This window comes from Mustelus asterias, chromosome 2 (assembly GCF_964213995.1).
Source record: "Mustelus asterias chromosome 2, sMusAst1.hap1.1, whole genome shotgun sequence".
Lineage (NCBI taxonomy): Eukaryota > Metazoa > Chordata > Chondrichthyes > Carcharhiniformes > Triakidae > Mustelus > Mustelus asterias.
Window position 1 is genome coordinate 158095206 of NC_135802.1, and position 20230 is coordinate 158115435.

At 45.0% G+C, this 20230-nt stretch overlaps 1 protein-coding gene across 1 annotated transcript in view; it reads left to right on the forward strand.

Annotated features, from left to right (window-relative positions):
* ulk4 (unc-51 like kinase 4) overlaps positions 1 to 20230 on the forward strand; it is a 381891-nt gene that overhangs the window by 357122 nt on the left and 4539 nt on the right. The window contains exon 36 of the mRNA XM_078229306.1: positions 16040 to 16128. Coding sequence (XP_078085432.1) covers positions 16040 to 16128 — 89 coding nt within the window. The remainder of the gene's footprint in view (positions 1 to 16039; positions 16129 to 20230) is intronic.

Sequence of the window (20230 nt, forward strand, 5' to 3'; positions counted from 1 at the left end):
AGGAGAATAACCCCAACCTCTCCAATCTCTCTTCATAGCTACGCTTGTGAACTGCAAATTCCAGCAGGCACTTTAACATTGACACTGCGATGCATGACAGTGGCCCCCTCTCCCTCCTTCACCAAACCTGCCACCAGCGAAGCTTGTGCCTGTAAAAAGCAGCTGCACATTTTCCAGACTTCGAACAGCTGTTACGGGGCCCAAGCAAAGCAAGTGTCAACCAAGATCAAAGATGCAAAGTTTGTCTCCTTTATATAGTGTCACGCTGTGTGAAGTGGGGAGTATTGTATGCTGCAGCCAGAGGCATAGCATCAATACAAAAGTGACGTATAAGCTGAAACAGGTCTTTATTTTCTAACTTGATTTTGTGCCAGACAGTATATCAAATTTCTGTAAGTATAAGCATATTGTGCAATGTAACTTTTTTTTGCAGTAAGACTTGCACAACATTCAAACTTGGGCTGATAAGAGGCAAGTAACATTTATGCCACGCAAGTGTGAGACAATAACTATTGCCATCAGGAGAATCTATCTAACCATTATCCTTTACACTCAACGGCATTACCATCACTGAAATCCCCACCAAGCCCATCAGCATTCTTGGATTGCCATTGATCAGAAGTGTAACTGGGCCAGCCATATATAAATACTGTGGCTACAAGAGCAGATCACAGACTGGGAATTCTGTGGCGAGCATTTCATCTCCAGACTCCCCAAAGGCTGTTCGACATCTACACAGCACAAATTCATGTGATGGGAATACTGTCCGCTCGCCTGGATGAATGCATCTCCAAGAACACTCAAAAAGCTCAACTCTATCCAAATCAAAGGAGCTGCTTGATTGGTACTTCATCACCACCTTAAGCAATTACTTTAGCCACCACTGACACAGTGGCACTAGTGTGTACCATATACAAGATGCACTGCAGCACCTTGCCATGGTTCCTTTGACAGTACCTGCCAAACTCATGACTTGTATCACCTAGAAGGTCAAGCGCAGCAGATGCATGGGGGCACCATCACCTGTAAGTTCGCCTCCAAGACCTTCCTGACTTGGAAATGTATCAGCGCTCCTTCAGTGTCACTGGATCAAAGTCCTGCAGCTCCCTTACAGCACTGTGGATATGTGTACCTACACCAGTTGAATTGGAGTGGTTCAAAAAGGTGGCTCACCACTAATGTCTCAAGAACAAAGAACAAAGAAAATTACAGCACAGGAACAGGCCCTTCAGCCCTCCAAGCCTGCACCAACAATGCTGCCCAACTGAACTCAAGCCCCCTACCCTTCCGGGGACTATATCCCTCTATTCCCATCCTATTCATGTATTTGTCAAGACGCCCCTTCGAAGTCACTATCGTATCTGCTTCCACTACCTCCCCCGGCAGTGAGTTCCAGGCACCCTCTGTGTAAAAAACTTGCCTCGTACATCTTCTTTAAACCTTGCCCCTCACACCTTAAACCTATGCCCCCGAGTAATTGACTCTTCCACCGTGGAAAAAAGCTTCTGACTACCCACTCTGTCCATGCCCCTCATAATCTTGTAGACCTCTATCAGGTTGCCCCTCAACCTCCGTCGTTCCAGTGAGAATAAACCAAGTTTCTCCAACCTTTCCTCATAGCTAATGCCCTCCATACCAGGCAACATCCTGGTAAATCGTTTCTGTACCCTCTCCAAAGCCTCCACATCCTTCTGGTAGTGTGGCGATCAGAATTGAACACTATATTCCAAGTGCAGCCTAACTAAGGTTCTATGAAGCTGCAACATGACTTGCCAATTTTTAAACTCAATGCCCTGGCCGATGAAGGCAAGCATGCCATATGCCTTCCTGACTACCTTCTCCACCTGCGTTGCCACTTTCAGTGACCTGTGTACCTGTACACCCAGATCCCTCTGCCTATCAATACTCTTAAGGGTTTTGCCATTTACTGTATATTTCCTATCTGTATTAGACCTTCCAAAATGCATTACCTCACATTTGTCCGGATTAAACTCCATCTGCCATCTCTCCGCCCAGATCTCCAATCGATCTATATTTATATACAATTAGGGATGGGCAATAAATTCCGGCCTAGCCAGTGATATTCACATCCCATAAAAGAATAATAAAAATGAGGATAACTTGAATTTAATGAAAATGTAGATAAAGAATTAGTCAAATTAGAGAAATTGAAAGTGTTTGGATGTTTTATTGCATTAAAAGGTGCTATACGAATGCAAACTGTTGTTGTAGTGGGTTAATATAGCATCTGATCTGGTAGGTAGTGCAGAGACCTGCAACACTCAGGTCTGACTCCTGGTTTGTATCATGTCAGTTGATCTAAACAGTCACTGGAAGGACATACATGCAAGAAAGAACAGGGGTGAGAGTCACACAAACAGAGGAGTTCTGTTCTATTTATCAGCCTGCATTCTATTTGTGTTTGAGTATTTATACACTTCCAGCAGAGAGCTGTGCAGCAGATTATTGTAGAGGATATGAAATGGCCAGTGTCTTGGCTATTATAAGTATCTTGTCATCATAGATTGTCACAGAGTGCAGCTTGAATTTAACACAGAGAAGCTCCCTTCACAGATGAGGGGAAGAAGGTGATGTAATGGTAATGCCACTGGAATAGTAATCCAGAGGCCTAGGCTAATGCTCTGGGGGTGTGCACTCAAATCCCAGTATGGCAGGGGTGGAATTTCAATTCACTAAACAAATCTGGCATCGAAAGCTAGTGTCAGCAATGGTGACCATGAACCCACCATCAATTGTTATAGAAACCCGCCTGGTTCACTAATGCCCTTTAGGGAAGGACATCTAGCATCCCTGCCTGGTCTGGCCTACATGTGACTATGGAAGTTTAACTGCCCGGTGAAATAGTGTGGTAAGCTACTCAGTTCAAGGGCAATTAGGGATGGGCAACAAATGCTGGCCATGTCAGTTCACGTTCCATGAAAGAATAAAAGGAAAGACAACAGGCTCCAGTCCAGATACCTCTTTTCCAATGACAAAGTACAGAAGCAAAAAGCAAATAACTGCAAAGGTTGGCAGGACTTAAATAAATAGCCCCCTCAGAGCTAAGCATTTGTATTACTTGGTTCTCTGTTGGTCTGACAAGTTCATACATTTGGTAGTTGAATCATATAAGCCTTGGGTTCAATCTCCAGTCTGCGTTGTGTTACCTGATTAGAGCTCGGAGGGACACTGCAATGGGTATCACCACCTCGGGGTCCAGGAACTGGGAGATTCGGGCAGCAGAAAGTGCTCATGAGCAGGAATGCTGACTGATTCCACCTCCCGTTGGCTCAGAGTGCTGAAGCCAAGTTTCCAACGGAGATCAGCTATCCTCATGACAAGCCTGGCGGCGAACCTCTCACCTTCCTGATGTGTCCAGTTCATCCAGCAGCCTGTGCTTGCTGATCTGTATTGACTGCTGTTCCAGCAACACCTCAATTTTCAAATCCTCATCCTCCTTTTCAAACCCCCAAACGGCCTCATCCCCCCTGATGTCTGTAACCTCCTTCACCCTGATAAAATTCTGAGATCTCTGCACTACTTCAATTGGACCCTCTTGCACCTCTCGATTTGAATCACTCCAGTGCACAGTCATGCCTTCCGATGCCTAGATCTTAAACCCTGAACTTCCCATCCTGAATCTATCTATCTTCTCTCTTTCTTTAAAACCTACCCCTTTAAGTAAATATTGACTCAGTTTCCATCGTATCCCTTTGCGTGGTTTGGTATTGAATTCTGTCATTCCTATGATGTGTCTCGTAACATTTTACTATGTTTAAAGGAAGTTTAAAAATGCAGGTTGTTGCTGTTGTATAGCTCAGTATCACACTTGCGCATTTGCTCTCAAACTTACCTTTGTCACCTTTCCTCTTTACCATTTTTTTCCTGTATCCAGCTTTCCCAAATTAACTTTTTCCTGGGTACCATTCCACAGGTACCATTTGGTTCTCTGCATTTTTCCATTTGGGAACCACAAGAATGAGTGTCAGCAGCTTATCTAACTGTGAGAGTCAATAGAGTCGAGCCTGACCTTCATTCTCAGCCAACACCCACCCCGGGTGCATGCACTCAGATGGAGGATCACAGGATAGTGAGCAGGAGCAGGGACCCCGGCTGACATTTCTGCCCTAATTGATAGATGATGGTGAGCTGCCTTCTTGAACCAATACGGACCATGTGGTGTATGTACACCCACACACCATACATGTGGTGTATGTACTCCCTTTGCTGTTAGGGAGGAAATTCCAGGATTTTGACCAAGTGATGGTAAAGGAACAGCAATATATTTCCAAGTCCTGATGGTGTGTGGCTTGGAGTGTAACTCCCAGGTGATGGTATTCTCATGCCCAGCTGCCCTTGTCTTTCTAGATGGCAGTGGTCATGAGTTTGGAAGGTGCTGCCTAATGAGTCTTGGTGAGTTCCTGCAATGCATCTTGTAGATGGTATACGGTGCTCCTCTTCTGTGCGGAGGGAGTGAATGTTTGTGGATGGGGTGCCAATCAATTGGGCTGCTTTGTCCTGGATGCTAACAAACTGCTTGAGTGTTGTTGGGACTGCACTCATCAAGGCAAGGGGAGACTATTCCATCACACTCCTGACTTGTGCCTTGTAGATTGTGGACAAGCTTTGGGGAGTCAGAAGGTGAGTTACTCGCTACAGGTTTCCTAGCCTCTGACCTGCTCTTGTAGCTACAGTATTTATATGACTGGTCCAGTTCAGTTTCTGGTCAATGGTAACTCCCAGGATGTTGATAGTGAGAGATTCAATGAAGATAATGCCATTGAATATCCACCTCTGACAGTGCAGCACTCCCTCAGTATTGAACTGGAGATTCAGGTTGTGGCTTGTGTGCTGGACTGAAACTTGAAGAGGAGATCTTGATGTTCAATGAGTAGAATCCCTCCCTGTTTGAGTCTCTCCCCAGAACTTGATGGCCAAGGAAGGTAAGTTTATAACACAGCCAAGCAGATTGAGTACCAACTTGCAAGTTCAACATACGTCAATGGCAGACAGTAAGAGTGGGGAGATTCCTGGTCAACTATGTAATGGTGAGAAAATTGGAGCCTGTACCATCAATATCCATAGCTCTGGACTACAACATGCATGTAAACAATAGTGCATATTGCCACAGCAACCTGGACTAAGGGCGGCACTACTAAGGGCGGCACAGTGGCACAAAGGGCGACATGGTGGCACAGTGGTTAGCGCTGCTTCTTCACAGTGCCAGGAACCCGGGTAAAATTCCGGCTTTGGGTGATTGTGTGGAGTTTGCACGTTCTCCTGTATCTGCGTGGGTTTCCTCCCACAGTCCAAAGATGTGCAGGTTAGGTGGATTAACCATGCTAAAGTGTGCCTTAGTTTCCAAAGATTTGGATTAGCCATGCTAAATGTGTGGGGCTGTGGTGATAGGATGGGGGAGGTGGGTCTAGATGAAATGCTCTTTCGGAGAGGCGGTGCTGCCTCAAATGGCCGCCTCCTGCACTGTAGGGATTCTATGATCCTACAGTTCCTTGCGAGGGCTGATTAGCTCAGTTGGCTGGACAGATGATCTGAGTCAGATTAGTGACAACAGCACGCGGTTCAATCCTCATCCCACCTGCGGTGGATTCGGTACGACCTCCTTGCCTACACATGGTAGAGGGAACGGCGCTGTGTGCTGGTCCTGGCTTCGAGCAGAGAAGTGGGATGTGAACCTTCTGACTCAGAGGCAAGAGAGCTACCAACTGAACCAGAATTGATGCAGAGTATCAGAGCCGGCACAGAATTATCCTGTGGTGAGGGTATGAAATTAATTAAAAATTGAGGAGGGGAATGCCGCTCGCAGAGACCTCAATTTAGCAGCAGCACTAATTTCTTTTCAGCAAATATAATTGCTGCCAGGAGCACTTGTTGGTCCTTTCTGCGGAATGTGCCGGATCTGCTCGATCTTATCTTCTGCACATGTTTGCACGGAGGGCAAGCATGACATCATCTGATAAGCTGTCACAGTTTAAACGGTCATATCCCATTTTGCTTCAAGGTTTATAACCTCAGTCTTTCATCTTTACTGTTTTGTCATTAATTTAAATTGCAGTTAGAGGTGTTCAAAGCCAGAGTACTGTGGAAAATAGACTTTAATCCTGGATTCAATCACCATCCGAGAAGCACAAAAAAAAAATCTTCATTAGCAGATTAATTAAACTGCATATATCTTCAAAAGTAATTAACAAATATTGTATTGCACAAATAGTCAAATGTAATATCCCAGATATTCGGCTGCTCTCTCTTTGAACATGTTTCAGAGTGCAATATGTGATATAAATGAGCTCTTGGGAGATAGCATTTCAAAGAAACGTATTGAGTAGGATAAAACAAAATAATAGTTATTATTGGTCATGGGCAGGGAAGGAAGAGCTGGGAATGACTGCTGCTTTTTAAATTGATTTATTTACGTGGTAGTGGGAATCAACAGATCCTGTTTAAATTTGTAACGAAAGATGTTTCCCATCTCAAGTGCAGTTGAAGTTTATATTAAAGGAACGTTGTGCCTCTGGTTATACAATATATAATAATAAGGTTGTCTGGTTTCCCCAAATGTTGTTGCTTAAATCTACTCCTTTGCTGCGTCTAGTGGGCAGCACGGTGGCACAGTGGTTAGCACTGCTGCCTCACAGCGCCAGGGACCCAGGTTCGATTCCCGGCTTGGGTCACTGTCTGTGCGGAGTCTGCACGTTCTCCTTGTGTCTGCGTGGGTTTCCTCCGGGTGCTCATATGGGAGTTTAGACTCGCAGCTAAGTCTTGTCCTTAGCTGACGCCCACCCTTACTGCATAGACTGTGAAGCAGCAGCAAGAACTCAGTATAGCCTTCCTCTTACTGCCAGGTATGCCAAGGCCATTTCTAGGACTCCGCAGCTGAGCTCAGCCACACCTTCCTGCACTTCCTGCTATTATCTAGATAGCTCTCTAGATAAGCTATCTGACATTTCTGTCCAAGGTCATTCCAGCATGTTTCTATGTTGGGGGAAGTGGCAAACCAAGTATTGGGATCGATCCAGCATGAGGGGAATGGCATTAGGCTTAAGACCAGGGAAAATGGGCTTGGATGGAAAGCTCTCTCTGAGAGCGAGCACAAGTGCGATGGGCTGAATGGCTTTCCTCTGTGTTATAAATTTCTATGATTCTTTGAATGATGGGAGAACATGAAGCCATTATTGACATCTATATGGCTGAACTGTCCACATATCAGTGATCCAACTCCAGTAATTAATTCGAAACCCGAAAATGTTTAATTTCTTTTGGCATGTTGCTTGAGATAGAATCAAAAATGAGCAGTGCTTCTGCAAAGAACCGCAATTAAACTATTCTATAAATAGAATTTAGACATTCTTGTACAAGGTGTCAGTGAAAAATTTGTTAGTCGGAAAAATCAGCAGCTATATTTTGGCCCAGTGAAACGCTGATCTGGGCAATTTTTACATTTTCATTTCTCCTTTCACCATCGTTATGAAAGCCACACACATGATTTCTCATTGTTAGAATTAAATAGATTTTTTTGTAAGAGACCAGGATTCAGAAAGCTTTTGTCAGCTTCCAAGTCAAGCAGCCTTTTGTGGAACAGAATCACCACGGGGTGGGTGGGAGGGGGGCGGGGGGGGGGGGGGGGGGGTTAGAAGGCATGGACATTCTTTGCAGTACAGTAGCCCCATATCTTTTGCCACTTTTGTTGAGCGTGATGCAGATAGAGATTTTATTGGCTCAGCAAATAACTTCAATGGGCATAAATCTGTAGCTTTAAGGGGTGCCAGACATGCCAATGTTAGTTTAAAAGTGGGTTCAGCTCATAACTAAAAATGCCAGAACCTGTAATCTGTTGGCCTCTTGCTCAAAGCGCAGTTTTATTCTGTGCCCAGGCTTGGGAGAGCTGGAGTGGTTGGAATGTTAATTCTTCCTGCTTTGGTTGATTTTATTTATCTTTGATTAAACAGCCATCAAAATGATTTGCATTTATATAATGCTTTACACGACCACCAGATGTCTTAAAGCATTTTACAGCCGATGAAATGTAATCACTGTTCTAGAGTAGGAAACTGTGGCAGCCAAGATGTACCCAACAAACACCCCCAGACAGCAGTGTGATAGTGACCAGATCATCTGTTTCTGAGATATTGACTGAGGGATAAATATTAGCCTGGACACTGGGAATAACTCCCCTGCTCTCCTTTGCAATTGTGACATCGAGGCCAGAATTCTCTCGCCGTTTATGTCTCTGCCGCCACAGCAAGCTAGGATTTGGCGCTCACCCAAATCTCCGATCACTGCAGCGGGACCAGAGAATCCTGCTGGCGTGAATGGCTGGAAAATTCTGGCCCGGACCTCTTACATCTACCTGAGCAGTCAGTGTTAAAGTTTATTTATTAGTCACGGGTAGGCTTACATTAACTTTGCAGTGAAGTTACTGTGAAATTCCCCTAGGCCTCAGTTTTACATCTCATCTAAACGACAGCACCTCTCTCAGTGAAGCACTCACTCAGTACTGCCCTGGACTGTAAGCCAGGAATAGTGCCTATTTACCCAAACCCAACCACGTCTTCAGGAGCCCTGACCCGAACTTGCTAAAAATACCAGCTCCATATCGTAGTGCAATCCTATAGGACAAATAAAATGGACAATAGAGTTGAAAATGTTTGTTAGCAAATGCTACTTTTTGAGAACAGAAATTCTTGTGCAGTTTGTTTCAATTTCCACAGAACTGCAGTTGTAATGTTCAAATAGGAGTTTGTACGTCCTCCCCGTGTCTGCGTGAGTTTCCTCCTGGGTGCTCCAGTTTGCTCCCACAATCCAAAGATGTGCGGGTTAGGTTGATTGGCCATGCTAAAATTGCCCCTTAGTGTCAGGGGAAATTCAGGGTTATGGGGATTGGGCCTGGGTGGGATTGTTGTCGTTGCAGACTTGATGGGTCGAATGGCCTCCTTCTGCCTTGTAGGGATTCTCTGATTCTATTAAATAGTTTTAAAAATCAATTGAATAATCATGACATAAAAGTATATTTTTTCAAAAAACACCCCAGCCTATTTCCTTGACCTTACTCAGTCATACAGTATAGAAAGAGACCCTTCGGTCCATCGAGTCTACACTGACAAAAATACACTAAATCTACACTCATTCCACTTTCCAGCACTTGGCCCACAACCTTGACTGTCACGACGTTTTGAGTGCTCATCCACATACTTTTTAAAGGTTGTGAGGTTTCTGCCTCTGCTACCCTCCCAGGCAGTGCATTCTATAGAAACTAGAAGCAGAAGTAGGCCATTTGGCCCTTTGAGCCTGCTTCACCATTCATTTTGATCATGGCTAATCATCAAATTCAATATCTTGATCCCCCCTTTCCCCCATATCCCTTGATCCCTTTAGCCCCAAGAGCTATATCTAATTCCTTCTTGAAATCAGACGTTTTGGCCTCAACTACATTCTGTGGTAGTGAATTCCACACATTCACCACCCTCTGGGTGAAGAAATTTCTCCCAGAAGCTTTACCCCTTAGTCTCAAACTATGATCCCTATGCTTTCAGACTCCCACCACCCTCTGAGTGAAAAGATCTTTCCACAAATCCCCTCTAAACCTCCTGCCCCTCATCTTAAAATTATGTCCCCTTGTTATTGACCCTTCAACTAAGGGGAACAGCTGCTTCCTATCCACCCTGTCCATACCCCTCGATATTTTATACACTTCAATCAGGCCCCCCTTTCAGCCTTCTCTGCTCTAATGTAAAACAATTGCTTCATTAGTAAGATTTTAGGCACAGTTCCTGGACAAACTAATTGCTGCCAAGCAATGGTGTAAGTTAAAAGTAAATGGCAAGTGGGGTTTTTTTGGTTCATGTCAACAATGTATTGAGGCAACTGTGCTTTCTCCAGGCAATATGCAGTTTGGGCCTGTTTGTCAATTGACAGATATGACAGGAAGATGAACATTTTTATTTTTATCTCTCTACTCTTTTCCCTCGTAAGAGGTCTTCACAGAATCATAGAATCCTACAGTGCAGAAGGAGGCCATTCAGCCCATCGAGTCTGCACCGACAACAGTCCCACCCAGGCCCTATCCTAATGACCCCATGCATTTACCCTGACACTAAGGGGCAATTTAGCACGGCTAATCCACCTAACCTGCACATCTTTGGAGTGTGGGAGGAAACCCACGCAGACACGGAGAGAACGTGCAGACCCCGCACAGTTAGTGATCCAAGCCGGAAATTGAACCCGGGTCCCCGGTGTTGTGAGGCAGCAGTGCTAACCACTGTGCCACAGTGCTGCCCTGTCTTGAGATAAAGTGGATAGCGTCCCTGCCTCTGAGTCAGAATCTCTGGGTTCGAGTCCCATCCCAGGGCTTGATGGCCAAGGAAGGTGCGTTCATTTTGCAGCCAAACAGATTGAGTGTCAACCTGCAAAATCCTTCCAACATGCTGGTGGCTGGCAGTAAGAGCGGGGACACTCTTGGTCAGCCACATTTGATGCATGTGGTGCCCCTCAAGGTATAAGGGGAGTGGACGGCTAGGGCAGCCAGAGCCAGGAGGTGGGCGGTGGTTGATGAGGGCAGGCAGGAGAAGGGCTGTTTCTGTGGGGACAGTCTTTGCCACCAGCAGGGCACGCCATGGGCCACAGAATGTGTGATTACCCCAGCTCCCTTGATCCCCAGAGCTCACAGCTTTTACTGAGCACTCTCCTCATGTTCCCCAGCACCCCCTGCTCCCCAAAGGTTAACTTCTTGACAGAAAGGCCGTCCTAGAATCATAGAATCCTACAGTGCAGAAGGAGGCCATTCGTCCCAACCACAATCCCACCCAGGCGCTATCCCCATAACCCCATGCATTTGTCCTAGCTAGTTTCCCTGACAGTAAGGGACAATTTAGCATGGCCAATCCGCCTAACCCGCACATCTTTGGAGTGTGGGAGGAAACCGGAGTGCCCAGAGGAAACCCACGCAGCAAGCCGGGTGGTTTGGGTCCAACGTGCTAGTCCTCCACCTTGCCCGCCACTGGGAATTCCATTCCATGGTATCAGGAATACTACACCCCCCACTCTTTTCCTTCCACTTCTCCTCCCCTCCATTTTCCAGTGGCCCCAGTGAATACCGTCTCCAGATTTCCCGGAATGTCCACTGAGCAGATTCTTCTTGAGTTCTCTACCCAAAGGCAGGACCTGAGCAATTATTCACCAAGCTGCCATGATTTTTTTTTACAATATGGGCAGGGCAAGGAAGCACGTCCCAAGTTTACCTTAGCTGGAATGGGGATTGAACTCCATGTTGGCTTTAATCTGATCCAGACTCTAGCCATCTAACCAACTGAGCTATCCAGCCCCTCAGCACCTTGTTACATAGCAACGAGTAGGGAAAGCAAAGAGCACAGTTTGCTGAGCACCAGAATTTATCAGATCATTCACCGTTGAGGTGTATCAACCCCTTTAATTTGATGGGTCCATCTGAAAAGGTGGCAGCAGAACCAAAATGTAAAATAGTCTGCTTTTAGAAAAAGCAATTTTCGGTGATCAGACCACATGTAACAAATTCCTCTTCTCCCAGTGATCCAAATCTCATTGGAGAAACAAACTATGAAAGCTGGGGTTCTGAAATTAATCTCAAACCATGCTACAGAAATAACTGCAGTGCACACTGCTCTGTCTTTTGCAAAATCTTAGATTGTATTCCCCTGTGCAGTCCAACCAGCAGTCAATGTTTTTACATATAGGAAGATTTGCTCTGTGGTTCAATAAAATCATAAACAGATATACAAAGAATGAGTGCTTCTAGAATTCTAGCTGCCAAGTAGCACGCAAGCTGATTTCAAAAGACCGCCACAAAAAAAAGCACCTTATTAGCACCCCACTTTAGTATGGCAGCACGGTAGCACAGTGGTTAGCACTGCTGCCTCACCATGCCAGGAACCCGGGTTCAATTCCCAGCTTGGGTCACTGTCTGTGTGGAGACTGCATGTTCTCCCCATGTCGGCGTGGGTTTCCTCAGGGTGCTCCGGTTTCCTCCCACAATCTGAAAGGCGTGCTGGTGAGATGCATTGGCTGTGCTAAATTCTCCCTCAGTGTACCCGAACAGCCGCCGGAGTGTGGTGACTAGGGGACTTTTCACAGTAACTTCATTGCAATGTTAATTTAACCTTACTTGAGACACTAATGAATAAACTTTAAGCTTTATGGTGCCATCAACCTGCATTAACTATTTGCTAAAATCCTGTGGACCCAATGAAGAGAGTTCACTCAAAAACTGATGCTGTTACTAGACTGTGCTAAACATCTGTTGAGCTGATAGCTTAGTTTATTCAGCAGCATTTGGGTTTACACTTCAGGGTTATTGCTTCCTTTTATTCACCCGATCGTGTGTTGGGCTGAGAATGCTTGCCGGGGTCACCGGGGTAACAGTTAACAAACCGAGAAGGGGTTTTTGTTTGTGCAATCACGCTGCAGGTTACCGCAGCACCAGATTATTTGAGCCACTGATAGTTGTAAAACAGCATTACATTGCAGACAGCTGCCAGGTTTCATTGTAATGCAGAAAGCTGTCTGGAGCCAGATTTCCAGCCATTAGATAAAAAGCATGTGAAGACGCTCGAGAATCTGTTCCCGTCAATCACACCTTAAATGAAATGACCAGCGAAGGGATCTAGTCTTGGTGCTGAAATGCTGAAGTGAAACCATTTTGGGTAGTCAATAGAAAAAGTAATCTTTCTCCATGCCAGCCCAGATCTGAAAAAAAGAAGCATAATTTATCCATTCTAAAAATCTACTCATAGCAGAAATGCAGCCAGGCAGTTATATAGCATTTTCATGAACACTGGACATCTCAGCGCGCTTTACGGCTGATGAAATACTTTTGAAGTGTAATCACTGTTATGATATAGTAAATGCGGCAGCCAAAATTGAGCATATTGTGCTCCCATAAACAGCAGTGTGTTATAATCTGCTTTTTGCAATGTTGATTGAGGGATAAATATTGGCATAGACATCAGGGAATAACTCTCCTGCTCTTCTCCAAATAGTGCCTGGAATGTTTTACATCCGACTGAGCAGTGAGAATTTGTTTTAACAGCTCATCCAAAAGACAGCATCTCCAACAGTGCAGCACTCCCTTAGTACTGTACTGGAGTGCGAGCCCTGTGGAATGGGACTTGGACCCAGAACCCTGTGACTCAGAGGGGAGAATGCTGCCAACGAATCTCAGCTGACACGCCCACGTTTGAGAGCAGATATCCACTCCATCTGACGAAGGAGCAGCGCTCTGAAAGCTAATGGCATTTGCTACCAAATAAACCTGTTGGACTTTAATCTGGTGTTGTTAAAACTCTCAGTGTGTTTACCCCAGTCCAACGCCGGCATCTCCACATCATGACTCCCATGTTGTGCAGAGCACAGTGGCTTAATGGCCCATCGCTTTAACCGCTAGGCCATCTCAACCTTTAATAAAGAACTTTCATGGTGTCAATATGTTCCAAGGCACTTCATGGAGTACCTTAATTGTGGTCACAGTCATTTTGGAGGGAAACACAGCAGCCAATTTATGCACAGCATACTCCCACAAATAGCAAAGGACCAGATAATCCCTTTTAATGGTTTTGTTTGAGGGTTATGGGGTGGCCAGGCCAGTCAGAGAATCTCTTTTGAAAAATGAGATAGGACCCTTTATGTCCACCTGAGAGAGCAGATGAGACCTCAATGTAACATCATCCCATTGATTTTGCACCTATGTTCCAATCAGCTATGGTGTACAATCCATTTAAACAGTATTTGTGATGGATGGATACTTGTCTAGGCAGCTGGCCTGAATTAACCTTGTTTTATTGGTAACGAGACATGCTTGACATTGTTCAACAGTTTGATAATGCTTCTGAGACAACTAGGTTAAAATGGAGAATGCTGGAAACACTCAGCAGGTCAGGTAGCATCTGTGGAGAGAGGAAACAGTTAAGATTCAAGTTGGTGACCTTTCCTCAGCACACTGGGAAAATTACGTATTTAGTGCCTAATGTTTGAAATGGCATCTGCTGTTCATGATCTCTGCCCACTGTGAGTATTAAGCAAGTATAAGATTATACAGCCCCGACACACATGTTTTGGATGGAATATTGGGCACTGATGTGATGAATCTCCAGCAATCCAGGAGAAGGCAGAATATTCTTCTTCTACCTCTAAAGTTTTAGGGGTTTTTTTGATTGTAAGAGACACTGGTACCAATGCTCCAGAATACTGGCATGTTACTATGTGCTCTGCCTTGAGCAGTTCTTACAGCACATCAACGTCTGAAGTTCCATAAACAGAGTCTGAGTTCCGTGGATCCCAATTAGGAGACAGCTGGCACAGTAATCCATCTAACAGTACAAACTGGCAATGGACATGCAATGTTAATCCCTCCAAACAAGCCTACATTGTCTTAATTGATCCTTTGCTCTCATTTCTATCCCCCATCCCAAAGACTTAATATGCACAGATGCAAAATTACTTTGAAGAACAATGCATTTATGGAGCTGCCCAACAAGTGCGTACCCTCAATCCATTACAGTAGATTCCTGAAACCTAGGTTGTGGGATGTGTCTCAGGAGAAATGAGATGCGAGAATCTGCCAGCTAATGTAATATGAACTAGCACTTCATGTTGGGGCCATGTATCTCTCGAAAGATGCAGTTTAAAAAGAGGCAGCATGACTTTGCAAACAAGAGCATCACATCCAACACCTGCGACACTGGAGCTCTTCAATCAGAAAGGGTTTGATCTGGCAGCTTTCTCACATAGGCTTCTGTCAGGGGCATGTAAGCATGTCATTAAGACTCTGCTGCTACAATAAACACTTGGCTGCTTTCATCTTGCCACGCTGTTACACATTGGCTATTGTGAACTCTGGTGGGAACTGTTTTTACTCAACTGTGTTTTTCGTTCCATTCCCAGTGCAGGTTTGGCAGAGGTGTGCAGTCAGTGCCTCTCCATGACCAAACTAAATTACTTCTATGTCTAGACTATATTATTTCAGACACTTGGGAGTGAAATATAGAAAGCTGTGTGTTTGATTATCATGTTAAAGGGAACATCAGTGTTGTAAACATAAGTAAACAATGGCAGAGGTCACAAAACTGGATGTGAAGCCATCCGGTATCAGCTAAAAACCAGACTGTCCAGTACAACACGGACCTCTATCCCCCTGAATCTTAGTGTTTGTATGTTCAATGTTATAGTGTATGTAATTTTAGGAAACCACTGTCCAAGGGCCATTGCCTTCCTTGATGCATTCAGTCCAAGTCTCTGCAATCATGCTGGGCTTCACTTGTGTAGAGAACTCTATATTGACACCAAATGCACAGGACCAGCTCCCCAAGATTACATTACGACAGATTGCAGTATCACAGAGAAACATAGAAAATGGGAGCAAGAGTATTCGGCCCTTCGAGTCTGCTCTGCCATTCAGTGTGATCATGGCTGATTCTCTATCACAACACCTACTCCTCATACCCCTTGACATCTGATACAGTTGTTAATTATTAGGTGGATATCAATCACGTAGAGGCAAGAAAATATTAGATTAGAGAGGCATCTGTGTCAGCACAGATTTGGTGGGCCAAAGGGCCTGTTCCTGTGTTGTACTGTTCTTAGTTCTTTGATTCCTGGAGGTCTGGTTCAGTGAAAGCCATGTCTGCTGAGAGCAAATGTGACCTCCTTCTGTGCTAACAATTCTATGAAATGTGTGTTTCCATCATAAGTCCCAAAAATATAGGCACCGAGGATTCAATTAGCTTCTGACTGCAACCCCTTTGCTTCTTGCAGGGCTTAGCGCACTTAGAAACACCTTTAACCTTCACACTGTGAACTGCGTTGAGCTTTCCCAGCATAGATCACCTGTCCCAAATACTAAAATAATTCGGGATGGTATCCCAATCCAGGGCCCGTAGTGGAATCCCAAAAATTTTGGAGCTTAAATGTATTTAAATGGATCTCAAAGCAGCAATTAAAACAATGTCCACTCTCACCATTCATGCTGACAAATATTGTTTTCCATTTTCCTTGCCAGGTAAGCTCAAACGAGAAACATGCAGAAAGCCTCAAGAACGAAGGAGGTTCTCTCATTGAAACCCTACAAAAGCTGGCCCAAGCTGCCAGGTGAGAACCCTCAGGCCTAAAGGAATTTCCAAGCCTTTGAATAAGCAGCCAACTTTTTTTTTCTATACATATGCCAGATGCATACCACAGACCTATCATGTTACAGTGCTTCGCGACTGAAGGAAGACTGCACTTGAACCAGCCTCTGAAAGCCTCCAGCTTCTTCCTCGAGACTGACTTTGATCAATTGTTGGTGTAAGCAGGGTTGGGTTGCATGATGAAAGATTCTGAAAGTTGTTGCTTTCATTTACAGCCAGTTACCAGCTTACTGTCTGCTTCCTTTTGAGTTTAGCCTTTACATCTCCAAAAGGAAGTTTTTGAAGTACCAGGAGTACATGAAAATAACTTTCAAACCACAAAGTACGCCTTTGGCAAAATAATGTTTATATGCTTAACAAAACAGAAATTCATAACACAGCGAGTTTCCAGTTTTACCTCAAAGGTTGAACAACAGTTGAGGACAGGAGTGGATTAGCCTAAGTTATTCTCGTCCATTGTTTAATGGACACTTCTAGGCAGTTTTACCTTGGATGAAGTAGTGGGGCGGCATGGTGGCACAGTGGTTAACTCTGCTGCCTCACAGAGCCAAGGACCCGGGTTCGATTCCGGATTGGGTCACTGTCTGTGTGGAGTCTGCACGTTCTCCCCATGTCTGCGTGGGTTTCCTCCGGGTACTCTGGTTTCCTCCCACAGTGCGATAGATGTGCTGGTTAGGTGTATTGGTCATGCTAAATTCTCTCTGTGTACCCAAACAGGCGCCAGAGTGTGGCGACTAGGGGATTTTCACAGTAACTTCATTTCAGTGTTAATGTAAGCCTACTTTGACACTAATAAATAAACTTTAAAACAGTCCAAAGATGTGCAGGTTAGGTGGATTGGCCATGCTAAATTGGCCCTTAGTGTCCCAGGATGTGTAGGTTAGAGGGATCAGCCATGGGAAAGGCATGGGTTTACAGGAATAGGGCAGGGGAGAGGGCCTGGGTAAGATACTCTGTCAAATAGTCCATGCTGACTCGATTGGCAGAATGGCCTCTTTTGCACTGTAAGGATTCTATGATTCAATGAGAGCTATTAGTGACAAATCTCTCCTGCCAGTGTAAATGTGAAGAAATCGATCTGTAGAGTTAAAATAGCTTTGCAGACTTGTGTGGCCTTTGCAATCTTCTTACGGAATAGGTGCCTCCTATTATGCCACAAGTCACATGCCCTTTGCATCTGCATGCTTGTGCCATGGTTTTATTTTGCTCCATTTAAATTCCAGGCCCATCTGTTCTGCGGTATCCCGACAGAACACACGCCTGCACCAGGATGTCTCTCCAGCCCAAGAAACAGCCTCCAAAAGGCCCCCATAGCAGGAAGAGCAATACCACAAGGAGAGGAGCACAGGAGACCAATTGAAGGGCACTCCCCAATGTCCCAAACAATAAGACAAGGGCCTTCAAGAAGAGCCCTTCAATAGGGGGATGCTGTGCTCTGGTGTTAAATAGCACCTAACTAGGATGAGAGGTAGTAAAGCCCATTAATAATGAAAACAAGCTTGACTAGCCTCTAAGCTCACACTGCAGTGGCTGAGGTTGAATTCCAGAGGGACCTTTGTTTCCCTCACAGCTTTGTGTGACTAAAGACACTTTTACATTTGGTGCTTGTCCATTTCAGACCATGAGAAAACCGGGCCTTCGTGCACCAGACAACCACTGTCACAGGTTAGGTTTAGCTTTTTTACTTCAGCAGTAGCAACAACAACCTGCATTTATATAGCACCATTATTGTGGCATTATGTCCCAAGGTGCTTCACATGGGTGTTACCAAACAGAATTTGGTGCCAAGCTATGTAAAGAGATATTAGGAAAAAATGTTAAAGGCTTGGCCAATGAGTTAGGTTTTAAGGCCCGCCTTAAAGGAGAAAGAGGGTTGGAGAGATTTAGGAAGAGAATTCCTGAGCTTAGGGCCTTGGCAGCTGAAAGCATGGCTGCCAGTGGTGGATTGATTAATATCACAGATACCCAACTGCCCAGAATTGGAGATGTGCAGGAATATCAGAGGGCTTTAGGGTTGTAGGAGGTTGAGTTCAACTCCAACAATGATCAAGAAACTTGACACCATCCAGGACAAAACCACCTGCTTGATTGGCACCCATCCACAAACGTTCACTCCCTCCACTACCCTCAGACAGTGACAACAGCGTATATCATCTACCAGATGCAATACAGAAACTCACCAAGGCTTATTAGGCAGAACTTTCCAAACCCATGACCACTACCATCTGGAAGGACAAGGGCAACAGACACACGGGAGCAGCACCACCTGGAATCTCCCCTCCAATCCACTCTATAACCTGGCTGGGAACTACATCACCGTTCCTGCACTGTTCTTGGGTCAAAATCCTGGAACTCCCTCTCTATCAGCACTGTGGGTGTACCTACTCCACATGGACTGCAGTGGTTCAAGGAGGCAGCTCACCACCACCTTCTCAAGGGCAATTAGGAATGGGCAATGAATGCTGGTCCAGCCAGTGATGTCCAAATTCTATTGATTAATAAAAAATGATTATGTCCACCATCTCCTCATGACCCAGGTCATGCATGGTTTGGCCAGCAACATCCATATCATGGTTGGCAGAATATGGATATTAGGCTGTGATGCTGACACAACTAAAGCAGAAAGAGAAGAGACGAGATAGAGAGGTGTGAGGCCATGGAGAACAAAAATAAGAAACTTAAAATTGAATTGAGATGTTGCTGGATTAGAAGCCAGTGAAGGTCAGTGAATACAATGGGGATGGGTCTACGGGACTTGTGTGAGATGGAATATGGGCAGGAGGATGAACTCGAGTTTAAGGAATGATTGATGTTTGAAATGATTTTTTTAGATAGGTTGTCCAATTAGCTCATAGAAAATGTTGCAAAGTATATTTTAAAAATTGATTTATTAGTGTCAAAAGTAGGCTGACATTAACACTGCAATGAAGTTACTGTGAAAATCCCCAAATCACCACACTCAGCACCTGTTTGGGTACACTGAGCGAGAATTTAGCATAGCCAATGCACCTAACCAGCATGCCTTGGACTGTGGGAGGAAACTGGAGCACCCGGAGGAAACCCACGCAGACATGGGGAGAACATGCAGACTTTTCACAGACAGTGAGCCAAACCAGAAATCGAAGCTGGATCTCTGGCGCTCTGAGGCAGCAGTGCTAACCACTGTGCACCGTGCTGCCCTTATAAAGTCAATATAAGTGGCAACGCAGGTGGGAGAAGGTCGTCATGAAGGCATACGGCATGCTTGCCTTCATCGGCTGGGGCATTGAGTTTAAAAATTGGCAAGTCATGTTGCAGCTTTATAGAACTTTAGTTAGGCCGCACTTGGAATATAATGTTCAATTCTGGTCGCCACGCGACCAGAAGGATGTGGAGGCTTTGGAGAGGGCACAGAAAGGATTTACCAGGATGTTGCCTGGTATGGAGGGCATTAGCTCTGAGGAGAGGTTGGAGATACTTGGTTTGTTCTCACTGGAACGACGGCGGTTAAGGGGCAACCTGATAGAAGTCTACAAGATTATGAGGGACATGGACAGAATGGATAGTCAGAAGCTTTTTCCCAGGGTGGAAGAGTCAATTACTCGGGGGCATTGAGTTAAGATGCGAGGGGCAAAATTTAAAAGAGATGTAAGAGGCAAGTTTTTTACACAGAGGATGATGGGTGCCTGGAACTCGCGGCTGGGGAGGTAGTGGAAGCAGATACAATAGTGAGTGTTAAGGGGCGTCTGGACAAGTACATGAATAGGATGGGAATAGAGGGATATGGTCTCCGGAAGGGTAGGGGGTTTTAGTTCAGTCGAGCAGCATGGTCGGTGCAGGCTTGGAGAGCCGAAGGGCCTGTTCCTGTGCTGTAATTTTCTTTGTTCTTTATAACACTGAAGGGGACACTCAGATTTGAGCTTGGGACCTCTTAATCTGCAGTCAAATTGCTCTACCATTGAGCTACATCCCCTCAGTTGTCAAAATGATAGAATTGTAATTCACTGCCTGGTATCACAATGCAGTTAGCTTAGGCTTGGCTTACTATACCTACATTTATATTGGTGTCAATAGAGTGTTTAATG